This window comes from Cyprinus carpio, chromosome A16 (genome assembly GCF_018340385.1).
Source record: "Cyprinus carpio isolate SPL01 chromosome A16, ASM1834038v1, whole genome shotgun sequence".
NCBI classification, from domain to species: Eukaryota; Metazoa; Chordata; class Actinopteri; order Cypriniformes; family Cyprinidae; genus Cyprinus; species Cyprinus carpio.
The window spans coordinates 19,787,212-19,800,093 of NC_056587.1; the positions used below are offsets into that span (position 1 = coordinate 19,787,212).

The 12,882-nt window shown below is 36.6% G+C and overlaps 1 protein-coding gene across 3 annotated transcripts in view; it reads right to left on the reverse strand.

The window, feature by feature from the left end:
- Nucleotides 1–11,166: 11,166 nt before the first annotated feature.
- csmd3a (CUB and Sushi multiple domains 3a) overlaps nucleotides 11,167–12,882 on the reverse strand; it is a 227,044-nt gene continuing 225,328 nt past the window's right edge. For all 3 annotated transcript variants that reach the window (XM_042773196.1, XM_042773197.1, XM_042773195.1), the window contains exon 70: nucleotides 11,167–12,857. In XM_042773196.1, the coding sequence (XP_042629130.1) occupies nucleotides 12,698–12,857 (160 nt within the window). In that variant the 3' untranslated portion in view covers nucleotides 11,167–12,697. The remainder of the gene's footprint in view (nucleotides 12,858–12,882) is intronic.

The window sequence follows — 12,882 nt, forward strand, 5'->3', positions numbered from 1 at the left end:
AGAAGCCATTTCATGTGTCACATTGTCAAAGGAAGCCAATTTTTACTCTAGCTTTTTACCCCCGAAGATTCAGTGAGCAGATGGAAAAGTCATCCGGCGTGACAGACAGCTGAGAGAGAGACGAGGGGCGAGCAGGCTTCTGTTGCTGTGAGTGTACGGCCCTAATACAACAGACGCCATTCAGCAAACAGTCATTTCTCAAAGCCATTCACAAAGCACACAATCTCTCACATGAGCGCCGATATTACCACAAAACTCCTCAACATCTTCACTTTGATGAAGTGAGGTTATTACAGGAAAAGTTAGCCTGAAAAATGAAAGTTCTGTCATTTACTCACCCTGCTGTGGCGCAAAATCTTTCAAAACAAGGAATTTAACAATGTCCAAGCTGCTAAGAAACATTTACACAAACACAGACAGAAAAAGCACCAAAACAGTAACACATGACTTGTGCACTATTTTCCAAGTAATACGCCAAGTCAAGTAACCTTAATTCACAGTATATAGTGCTTTATACAATAAGATTGTGTCAATGCAGCTTTACAGAGTTAAACAGGAAAAAAAGTGTATTGATAATGCAAAAGGACAATAGGAAAGTACATTTTTCAGTTAAAGTCAGTTCACTGATTCAGTGATATCATCTAACTAATTTCTGTTCTCTTCAAATAGTGTCTGAGCAATCAAGTCAACAATATTGCCAGAAATCAAGTGTCCTCAACTAAGAAAGCCAAAGGCGACAGTCACAAAAACAAAACAAAAAAACAGGGTCAGTCAGTGGGCCAGTTCTTCTCTGGCCAGACAAAACCAGCTTGGGTGGTTAAATTCCAGGCTGCAACACAAGCCATACTGAGTAGAGGACTTGTCTGGTTCTCGTACCCTTTGCTGAGGAATTGTGCTGATGGCTGACAAGGTCTTTGCAGGGGATCTGTCTCAAGGGCTCATCTAGTTGACATGGCCTCTGTTGACATTCAGGGCTGTAGAGCAGCAAATCGGCATAGTAGAATGATTTTTGAAGGATTTTGAGACACTGAAGACTGGAGTAATGATGCTGAAAATTCAGCTTTGCATATATTCAAATAGAAAACAGCTACTTTAAATTTGAATAATATTTTACAATATTAATGTTTTAGTGTATTTTTCATCAAATAAAGCAGCCTTGGTGAGTTTAAATGACTTCTTAAAAAAAAAAAAAAAAAACTTTTAATGGTAGCATAAATGTGTTTTAAAAGGAAACTGAAGTTTCAATAATACTAATATGCAAAAAATTAATTATAGGTAGTAACATTTAACATTGTATATCTCTTTTTTTCCCCCCTGATAAATTACATTTTTGACACTTAAAAAACATACACATGTGAAAAATAAGTATAAAGCATAGACATATAGCATACAAAAGAATGCATAATCGACCATAAACCTAATTTAAAATCTTGACATGCCAAATTGTAATTTGTGAAAATCAAATCTTGGTCATATAGACTACTACTATGGTACTTTTTTGAGCTTGACAGGTGCTTTCATCGTAAGTAAAAAAGCAGCATGTAGATTCTGCAAAATATCCTTTTTTATTTTTGACCAGTTCATCCTAAGAATTCATGAGACTGTAGTTTTGCAAAAGTTTGTCTGTTTGTATCTGCATGAGTTGCCAGTCTCTCAGTAAGCATACTGCTGGATTTGTCTGAGCTCTGCAGACTCTCTGATGGAATGAGTGTACAAGATGTGCTGAACAAGTCTCAGAGGGACAGCTTGGTCCAAAGAGACTTCTGCATTCGGGACAGAAAATAGTGTCTTGTCGTGCGAATCGACACTCCAACTATTCTTGCAGCAGTCAGGTTTTATCCTCCCATTATCTAAAGAGTGTCCCCTGCCAAAATGTCAAGTATGGTATGATTGACTGCTTGTCTGTTATCCTGCAACATTTCGTGTCAGATGAAAATGTCAGCTTCAGATACATATCCCTCCAGCTCGGAAATCCTTAAATATTTAAAGTATCCTAACTCAGAGATCCATTTGTGTTAAGGATGTTTGGACTATCAAGGACGATTTATGTAAATTACGTTCATATTCCATGCATGATAAGCACCATTACCTTGATAATTACTGCAGTCATGAGAGCGACGCAGATGGCAATGCGTGGAGCGGAGAAAACCTCAATCTGCTTGAGGAAAATGTTCTCTAACTGCTTCCCGACTTTGTTTTATTGGAATCCGAGACATTCTGGAAGCTCCTGATGTCATTCATTTTACAACAGAGAGACTGAAAGGATTCTCGTGAAAACGTTTCGCTTTACTCTGTAGGCTGAAAATGAAACATTATACATTTTTAATTCATCCCTTATGTAGCGGATCAGAGTACATACCAGGAAGAAAGACTTCAACTTTGCAGCTTTCAATTCAAAGCTTTCAATCTCCAATATATTGCAAATGAATTTAATTACATGGCTCATCAAAAAAGAGCCATCATCAGCAGATTAAATATATTCTGGCCCCCAAAACAGACCTCTGCTGAGTATTTACCCAGCAAGGTAATTGCAGAGCAGTGACACTCAGGTTTTTTTTTTTTTTTTTTTCATTATGCAATAGGTTGCTTGGGAAATTACTGTTTTTGCTTGGCGTCTTTCCTCTATTGTTGTTGATTCCATAGCTGCTGTGTTGTGTTTACTTTTATGACGGCAGATCCCATCAGTAGCATTTAAAAGAGCACTATTGCAAACCCAAATCACATGGGCGGCACTTCTGTCTGCATGCTGGCAAACACATTAGCCCTATAAGCACCCTGCCGGTTCGGTGAGGCAATATACCTGTAGTTTTAAAATCAGCTAATCAGTGGGTTGACTACACGACTAATCATAGCATTATTATACAATTTAATAACAATTAAAAAGACTAGTCTTTATAATTAGGCTGGTTTCAAGTTCACCTTACCCCGATCAGATGGGTTTCTTAAAGGGTGTGTGCATAAATCAAAGGAATGGAAGTCTCATTTGATTAATTTTAACTAATAATAACTGTAAAGAACAGCATGAGATGCAACAGCCAATGTTTTCTGTAGAAATGAGTGTGACTGTAGTATCTGTGCTTTAAACTGGATGAACTTCTAAGGCCTCTAAATCATCAACATGATCAACACTTTGCTGAATAACCTGTTGCACACAATCTGCTATATGCCTTTTGTTGTCTGATTGATACTTTATAGTAAGTAAAAGACCTTTTAGCGCAATTGCAAAAGCGTCCATGTTCAGGTCATGGTTCATGCGCCTTTTTGCAGTGTAATCTTTACTGATTTTTATAAAGTAAATATAAAAATAACATTTGAGTATCAAATATGATCCATAAGGCTTTTGAGGAATGTTTATTTGTCCATCTCTCAATCATTATTGTATTGCACCGCATTATATGCCCCCCCCACCCAAAAAAAAATAAAATAAATAAAAATAAATAAATAATACATAACTTTGGTTTCGAAGCATTTAAATATCATCTTACTAAGACATATTATTGGGAGATATGCATTTTAATCTTCTATACTTTCATAAAATGTATAAGCAGTCTGTTACACTGTAATAAACATAGCATTGCTTTATATTACAAGCATCAGAATTTCATCTTACCTTTTCAGCCTCTGCATGAAATTGCATATTTTTCTCAGTTTGGGCCACTGAATAAAACTGAAGTGTTTTTTCCTCCCCTTTCCCTCTTTTTTCCTTCTTAGATCCGGATTCTGATTAATACTGTATGAGCCAGAAAAGCCTGATGTATCAAATATCATACTCAACAAAAAACACACATGCTAACTTTTTAAAATTTTGTCTAAATGTTCAATAAATGTTTTTTCAGGCTATTATTTCACAAGATTTTAGGCTTTGCTGTGTTATGCAAACTAAATCAAAGCACACTGTAAAACATAAGAAATTTAAAACTAAAAGAAAATATAAGCGGGAAAGAAAAAAAAAAACACTAAATGAATATTCGACCACTGAAACCCATCACATTACCAAGCCAGGAAGTGTGCCAGACGCATATGCGTGTCAGAGGCCAGAGATGTTGACTCTGAAAGGTTATGATGTATGATGGGTATTTCATTCGCTCAAGTTCTGTACCTCATCACCTCCGATCTAATGAGACGGTGTCACCTGCACCAGGCTTCAGAGGCTGCCACTTTATATTGAAATCTCCACATAGAAGCAGACGGCTGAGAAAGGACTCAAAAGACCTTACAGTTGGGTGAAGAGAATGTCTTGTGCCGTGCTGAAATAAAAAAATATTATTTCAAAATATGATATAAATCTATATAAAGATTTACTTTTCTCGTTTTAAAAGCATAGTTCACCCATTATTTAGTCACCCTCGTGTCATTTCAAACCTGTATACTTTTCCATCCAGAACACAAAAGAGGATTATTTGAAGAATGTTGTCATAATTTTGGTTCCATTTGGCTTCCACTGTATTATAGTCCATATGATGGAAGTCAATGGGACCCGAAACTGTTTGGTTATCAACATTCTTTAAAACATCTTATTTTGTGTTCAACAGAAGAAAGAAACTCATACAGGTTTTGAGCTTGAGGGTAAGTAAACGATAACAAAATTGTAATTTTTTTTTTGGTAAACTATGCTTTAAACATAATTCAGTGAAATTAATTTTTAAAATAAGAAAAATACATTCATACATACATAACCTTATCTGTCTGCTGCATTTGATGTCACGGCTCATGATGGTCCCTACAGTAGAACTGGGTGCACTCTTGTGTCATCAGCCAATCAGAGTTGTCATTTCCTGTGTTATTAGTCACATGAGGGCCTATAAGCAAAAATGGAAGCATGCACGTTTTATACTTTCAAGAGTGCTGCCTTCCTTTTGGGATAGACTCCATTCAAGTGTACGTCAGTGATATCATAAAATGATACCTATGTAGTTAGCTCACTAAGGCCATGTTCACGCAGCAGCAGAATGGTTGTCTTTCCTTTATTCGAGTCATTAATAGGGTTGTGTTCACACACATTTGGGTTATTTAGGAGAGCAACAACTGCTTTCTGTAACAGAACTCACATCCGTACATTTTCAGGCCTCACAACTATATTTTTGTAGTTGACAAGTTGTTAGTGTAACATAATACAGTGTGATAGAGCACATTAGTGTTTAGTGTATTGCGGGTTTCATGTGTGGTTTTGGATGCTTACAGTTCAACAGATATAAGCTATGTGTCATCTGAAGGTTCAGATCTGGTCACTGTCCTTCACCGAAGCTGTTCCAGACTGTTTTGTGGTTAGCACGCGACTCAAATGCTTCAGCATTTACTAATGTATAAAAGCTGGCATCGGTAAATTAAGATTTGACAAATAAAATTCGATTAAATTGAACTTTCGTGTCAAATGTGATACGACTTTGCAGTTTTGGATGTTGCCAACTTCAATATTTACTTTAGTCACTGTCGCCATGATTACAGACAGTAACTGATTACGTGTAATCTGGATTTTGTAATCATTAAGTACTTGTAATAATTGACGCTCATAATCAGATTACAGTTACTTTTTATTGATGTCATGATTAAATATTCATACAACGGCAGTGAATTATACATAACTGATTGATTCTCTGTAACTGTTCTTTTATCTTTTGAATTCCAAAAAGTTCCTCTGTGTCACATACCATTTAGTTTTTAACTATTCACAATATAGAATGGCCATATAGATGTCATGTAAATAAATCTGTGATCCTTGTTTCTAAATTTGGGGACAGAAGCACTTTTAAGTCAATTAGACTAAAACACAAATAATTATGCAAGTTCAGGCTGGAAAACACTACACGACTTTTAAAATCTGAACAGATTTTAAAACACTGGGCATCGTACACTTACCGACTTTGTAATAGTCACAGAGGAAAAACTGGCCATCCTTCACTAAATGACTGAGGATCATACACTCCCAGACTTCAAAGTTGTTCCAATCCATTGATCTGTTGTGAATGCATAGGTCACAGAGCTTTGGTTTGTCAGTGCCAAAGTAAAACCAAAGGCAATGAATTTCATCCAGCTTTCATTCCTGAGCAACATTTCATTGTTGGTCTAACACTGTTGTCTTTGAGAACTGCTGCTCTCATCCTCAATTTGAACTCATTCTCTTTTAATTCACAGGATTTTATTTACAAGGGACTGGACAAATTGTCCTGTCAGCTTCTCTGTTGTATGGTGCTCCATTTGATCAACCTCAGCTTTGTTTATATGCCCGTCACCGCCTGTAAACCTGTCTCACTCACTCCATTGCCATTCCCCATCAATAATTGATCACGTCTCAATTCTGGAAGGAACTAATGACATCAAGTTTGAAGCTCCACAGTATAGAAGCCCCACGATCTCTTTGATCCTCCGCTTTCATGTTGCATGTAGCGTTCAAATACTGCTAGTGTTCAAGTTCCCATGCATGCACATCATCACGCACAATCATGCTGGACTAACTCTGCGTCCCAGTCCACATGCTATCCACCCTAAAAGTGGATTTGATTTAGAGTGACCTAAATGACAGAAAAAAGTATCAAATATAAAAGTTCCAGTGTGCAGCCCTGCATTCTAATGCTGTGCTAATATTATCCACAACCTCTGATCTTTGACTTTCAACTTTTCTAGATGTAAAAAAGGGTGAGAAATGTGAGGTTGAAGCTGCTGCTTAATGAATGAGCCTAATCTGGGCAAAAACACTAATTACCACTAAACAACTACAGTCTTAATTAGTCTAAGTTCATAAATATTGAAATATTTTTAAACTAACAAAATTTTTAAATAATGAATTTAAATGAAGTAAATGTTCACAGTTATGAACACCTGTATAATCATCAGACATGTTAAGACAATCTGTAAAATAATTTGTTATTAGCTGATTAATCAGTTAATTTAATGTTAGTGTTTTTTGTCAATATTAATCATTTTATTTATTTAGGTCCATTTTTTGTTTATCAGCCACTTTTATGTCACAAATCATCATGGTTTCCACAAAAATATTAAGCAGCACAACTGTTTTCAGCATTAGTAATAATAAGAAATGTTTCATGAGCTTCAAATCAGCATATTAGAATGATTTCTGAAGAATCACGTGACACTGAAGACTGGAGTAATGATGCTGAAAATTCAGCACAAAAAAATCACTATATATTTAAAATATAATTTTAAATCACAATTTAAATTAATAATGAAAAAAAATTAAATAATCTTATTAATTAAAATTGATAATTATAAATTACAATATTTGATTTAAATGGCAATAATATTTAACAATATTACTGTTTTTAATGCATTTCAAACAAATAAATGCAGCCTTGGTGAGCATAAGATACTTTCAACAACATTAAAAAATCTTACCGACCACAAACTTGAAAGGTGGAGTACTTATATTGTACTAATACATTTATCAGCAAATAAACAAAAACAAAATTAGTAAGTTTATGTAATTCCAAATGTTTTGTTGCAAAACATAATTCCAATTCAACAATTCAAAATCATACTTTTCACCAAACCATGATATAAGTATGTAAAATGGGACACAACCATTAAATGTGTCTGTGATTAAGGCATTTAATGTACACAGTGCACATACATTCATCACACTAACACAGCAGCGAGTATTTCAAGAAATAATTCAGCAAATGTAGAAAAGCAAATTACTTTTTATTTGTAAATGGCATTTACAAATGGATATTTACATAAGCTTTTATTTTACAAATTTCTCACAAAAATAGAACTCTTTTCAAAAAAGTTTAAATATCTGTACATTTGATATGAATGCATTTATAAGAGTGATGGACCCATCTGAAGGAGCCAGTGTCTAAAAGCAATCCTAAATCTCTGACAGTGTTTGATATTTTGTGTCACTAATAGGAATAGTGTGAGTCAAACACAGCACGACGATGCTGCTCAACACTTACCCGCTGAAGGAACAAAAACATCTGTATAAATATACAAACTGTTGATGAAAATACATTATGGGCAGCGGCACAAAGAACTCAAACATAGCTCTGATGCTATATCTGATTATATTTGGCAGGTATGTGCAAAAGTGACTTTCTGTAGAACAACTAAACCATTACTAACTGTAGTTGATAAATTAATAAACAAAAAGAAAATTTAACCCATTCCCCCACCAGTCAAATATCATACAAGGCACTATTATGAGTTATGAAACAGAGCGTTTAGATGCAGGAAACCTGCGAATAGCCAGTCAGATGTGATCCTAAAGTGAGCAAATCGGAAACATTTGGGATGAATATTCATTATAAATTTTAAGAAAATATGAAGTATAACCCATTGAGTGAACTTACTTAAAGAGTTGTTTCCCTTAATATAAAGGTGAAGTGTGTAATTTTTATCTCACTAAACAGAATAGAAAAAAAATAGTTTCCCACTTTTAAGGGCCGTTCACACAGGACACATTCTTGCATTTCCATTTTTGTTTGTATTTCTAACCATGCCAGCTTCTTTGGCTATTTTCATGGCCAAAACCATAAACTGAAAAAATGTGGTGTAGAATTGACTTAAATCTGAAATGTCTAGTAAATTTTTACAAATAATTATAAAGAAACCACAAGCAACACATTGAAAAAAATGTGGAATTTTAGTAGAAAGTAGAAAGACTGAAATAGTTCTCCAGTAATTTATTTAAAACTTCTAAAAAAAAAAAAAAAAACATTTATAGTGTACTTGAGTTATTAAAATGTAAAAAAAAAATCTAAATAAAATATTTAAGACCCATTCCAAAAACTATATTTGGATTTCTGCATTATTTTTAATTTCTTTATTAAAAAAGTGTTAAAAGAATGCCTTGGGCTGTTACTCTGCATCTCACTGTTTTTTCAGCATTTTGCACCTCTAAGATGCACTTAAGATATCCGTTTGAAATAATGGACAAATCAGATGATATTTACAGTACATTTGAACAAGTTAAGTGTTTATTAGCAAATGTGAATGGTTAATAAAGCACTTATAAACACGTCTTATTTTTAGGGATTGTTTACACGACAAGGTTTTCAGCCAAAAACAGGAAACTTTTTATGCGTTTTGACTGTTCGTTTACACAACAATGGCGTTTTGGGGACTGAAAATGCATATTTTTTGAAAACGGGTTTCAAAGTGCAAGTTTTTGAAAACAACACCGTTATCGTTTCCGTGTAAACACCCAATGAAAACGCTGACGTCATGCACGTGCGTAGTAGGTGTTAGCCATGTAGACATGCGCAGTACGTGTTGATTTTAAAGGGGTCAATCTGATACGATTTCAATTTTTCCTTTCTTATTGGAGAGTTACAAGCTCTTGGTGCATAAAGAAGAGATATTCTTTATAAAAGTTAAGACTTGTCCATGCCCTCCTAAAACGCCTTGTTTAAACACGCCCCCACATGTCTACATCACTGTGTGGGAAGATTTGTATAACACCACCACCATGATATCCACTTCGTCATGCCTAGAGCTGATCTGTGCTCGTCGCTGAGGAAATGCATCAACTTTGCGCTGTGGATCGCTAGATCGACTTCTACTGTGGACGAAGCGGAGTCCAGTCTGGGGTCGTCATATGTGGTTGCCGAAAGGCCGCTGGCCCCTCCTTCATCAAATCTGCCGGCCGCGCCATTCTCACGTCCGCCGGCCATTCCTCACTCAAGCCCACAGTGTGTGACGCATTTTATGGAGGACTGTTTCCTGAACCTACAGTTCTGTATAGCCTACAATGGGTCTGTGCTCAAAGGCTGTTCTATAAAGTGGGGCAGTTCCAACTTTGCGAGGACAGCCTGGTGCTTCTGACTCACAGCCTGTAAGTATTTTTATTTTTATTTTTAAAGAATTTGTCACTGATGATTCAAACACGAGTTTTGAGCAGTGTAGAGTGGCGCTTGATGTTTGTCGTTTCTCCAATCACAAATGCAGACATGGTTTTATGTTTACGCGGTGCGATACGCAACACTTTAAAAGACAGTATAAGTCATTATAATCAGTAATTATGTCCCCACGGGTTGAGACAAATGCCTCGTTTGTAATGGGTTTTATTGGTTTTGTCTGGTCGTGCCGGGAGACGGCATCACAGTATGTTAAAGGGTGTAACATTTCCATCACACGCTTGAGGTATTCGGCCAATCACAACGCACTGGATAGCTGGCCAATCAGAGCACACCTCGCTTTTCAGAACGATGAGCTTTGTAAAAATCGACACGTTTAAGAAAGGCAGGACATAGAGGAGACACAATAATGTACATTATGTGGAAAATAATGTGTTTTTTTAACCTTAAACCGCATAAACACATTGCATTACACCAAATACACAACATAATGTTCTTTTTAACAATGTCAAATGACCCCTTTAAAGGCAAGCGCGAACAAACATACACGACAATGGCGGAGTACATGGTACTGTTGTTGCTGCTCTAGACTTTGCTAATGCTTCTTCAGCAAAGTGTGGATCTACTTCACCAATATTACAACCAACAGCGGAGATGCATCATATTCATCATATAATCATCACTTCCCTACAGGTACTGTTAACTATCAAGGTGACAGCGCCAACTACTGGCCTGGCAGTGGCGGCTACTGGTCTGTCAGAGAGGGGAAGCTCATTTTCGGCCTACATCATAAAATTGTCTATTTATTTAAAAGTAAATTCTGCCCTACGTTCCTTTTCAAGAAAATGATGGTCTGTGACCCTGTCGTACCAACTAGGAGTCGTTTTCAAGTGACTTGACCAGTGTCCTCTCAATGGCCAGCAAAGCTAGGCTGCTTAAACGGCCTTGGCCCATTGTGTTTCGGGTGTAGGACTTGAGTCGCTTTAAACAGGAGAAGCTCCTTTCTACACCTGCAGATGTAGCTCCAATTGTTGCCACTAATAAAATAAATAGGTTGCAGCAGTTTTTATTCGACTGAACTTGAGAAATCCGCGATGGGACTGAGCGCGAATAGCTTCAGTGATTCCTTATAGTACAGAATCGCTGTCAGTCAAAAGGAGATGCAGTCTTTCGATAGACCCTCCAATCATCACGCAGAAGCTCGGAGTCCGGGCCAGCCCACTCCCCATTCACCCCCAGAGACGCTGAGCGTCCGTGGGCGGGACATAATCGCAGCGTTTATCCAATGACCGTCTAGTTTCGAAGCGCTGAAAAAAAAAACGTTCAAAGCAGCCCCATTGAAGTCAATGGCGCTGGGCTTCAATAGGGAAATGCACTGTGACGCTGCGGGAATGTATGAGAAGGAAATCGAGTCAGCTGACCTGCTATATGTAACTGATTCTGAACGAACTCATCGTTGAGATGAACGTTTTCTAACGCATTTTTAGTCAATAAAATGTTAATACAATAGTACATATTTGACCATTAATTTTGTGACATTATAAGGGAAGCCGAGCTTCCCTTGCAGTCTTAAAGAAATCGCCACTGTGGCCTGGCATATGCAATACAGCTTTTTTGGCCGTTTTTTTTTTTTCTAAGATATGTGTAAACGTGAATTGTTTTGAAAACGCTGTTGTGTTTACATTAAACTTATTAAAAATGTAAGGGAAAAACTTTTCCGTTTTTGACTACATCGTTGCCGTGTAAACGTAGCCTTAGTTACACTATTTTTAACGCTAGAATGTGTTTCTGTCTGAACTGGCCCTCACACACCTTCCACCGCCATTGGAGTCTAAAGTTGACATGTCAGGATGCTCGATCATAAAGAGTATTGTGAAAAGCACCACAAAGCCACAGTGTTACACTCTTCAGGAAGTCACCTACGAATGGCTTACTCACAGTTACAGAATTTTTTTAAATATTGAACAAATTACAAACTTCACCTTCAAAGGATTAGTTCACAATTTGTTAAATTGTTAAAAACAATTTGTAATAGCAATCATTCCTTATTAAAATACTTGAGTGTTGATATTCCATGATGAGAATAAAGAGAGCATCATCCACTAGGAACAGTCATGTTCCTTAAGCGACTTTTTAAGCGCACTGCGATGACGAGATGATGTGCACAGTCTAAAGGGGCGTTCACACATACAGCCATTTCATCACACGCTGAGATGCGTTGTGAGTAAAAATAAGCTTGTTTGACAGAATCAGTTTTCTTGCCGGTACAAATGAGCATTCTGCAGAAGAAAAAATTTGAATATAAATCGCAGCAGCACTCATGAAGTAAATGAACGATTATCAGTGCATGAATGGACTTTAAATGCTCATGATTTCTGACAATATTCTCCATGCATCATTTTTTTTTTTTTTGAGCAGAGAAATCATACGGAACATTAACTTAACCATTTTGTATCTAAAAAGAGATGGATCACGTTATCACATCAAATGTCTTCACTCCTTCTGGTAGTCACAGTATCATGTTGACTTGCATAAAGTTCAACGTTGCTCAACTTTTCAACGCAACAAATCCCTGTATGTGTGAACGCCCTTGGAATTGCTTCAAATAATTTGCTCCACATGAATCTCACATTAAAAAAAGGACACCTAACTTTTTGTTTTTGTTTTCTTTTAAATACAAAATCAACACTCTCAGAGTGAGATGTAGATAATATATAATTCTCCACTCGAATGGTGAAGAATATGACGTTTTCCTGCAAATCTGTGCACAGCTTTGAGCTGCTGTGTCAGGACCGCGCCCCAAACTGTGCTTGAAAGTTGCTTCGAAGAGACTAAAACAAGTTATATAGCAACACAAAAGTGACAGTTCTGACAGCATCAAACTCTCAAACCATTGTGCAAACCGTATTGAGATTGGGATCGAAGCGGACGACCTTTCCCTCGATGGATTTGGAATTGGTGTTGTACATGGGATTTTCGAATGTAGCCTGGCCGTTGTTGTTTTCATGCACAGAGCAGCCGCTGTACTCCGCTTTATCAGACTTCCTGCGATCAAATGAGAAGAAAAAGA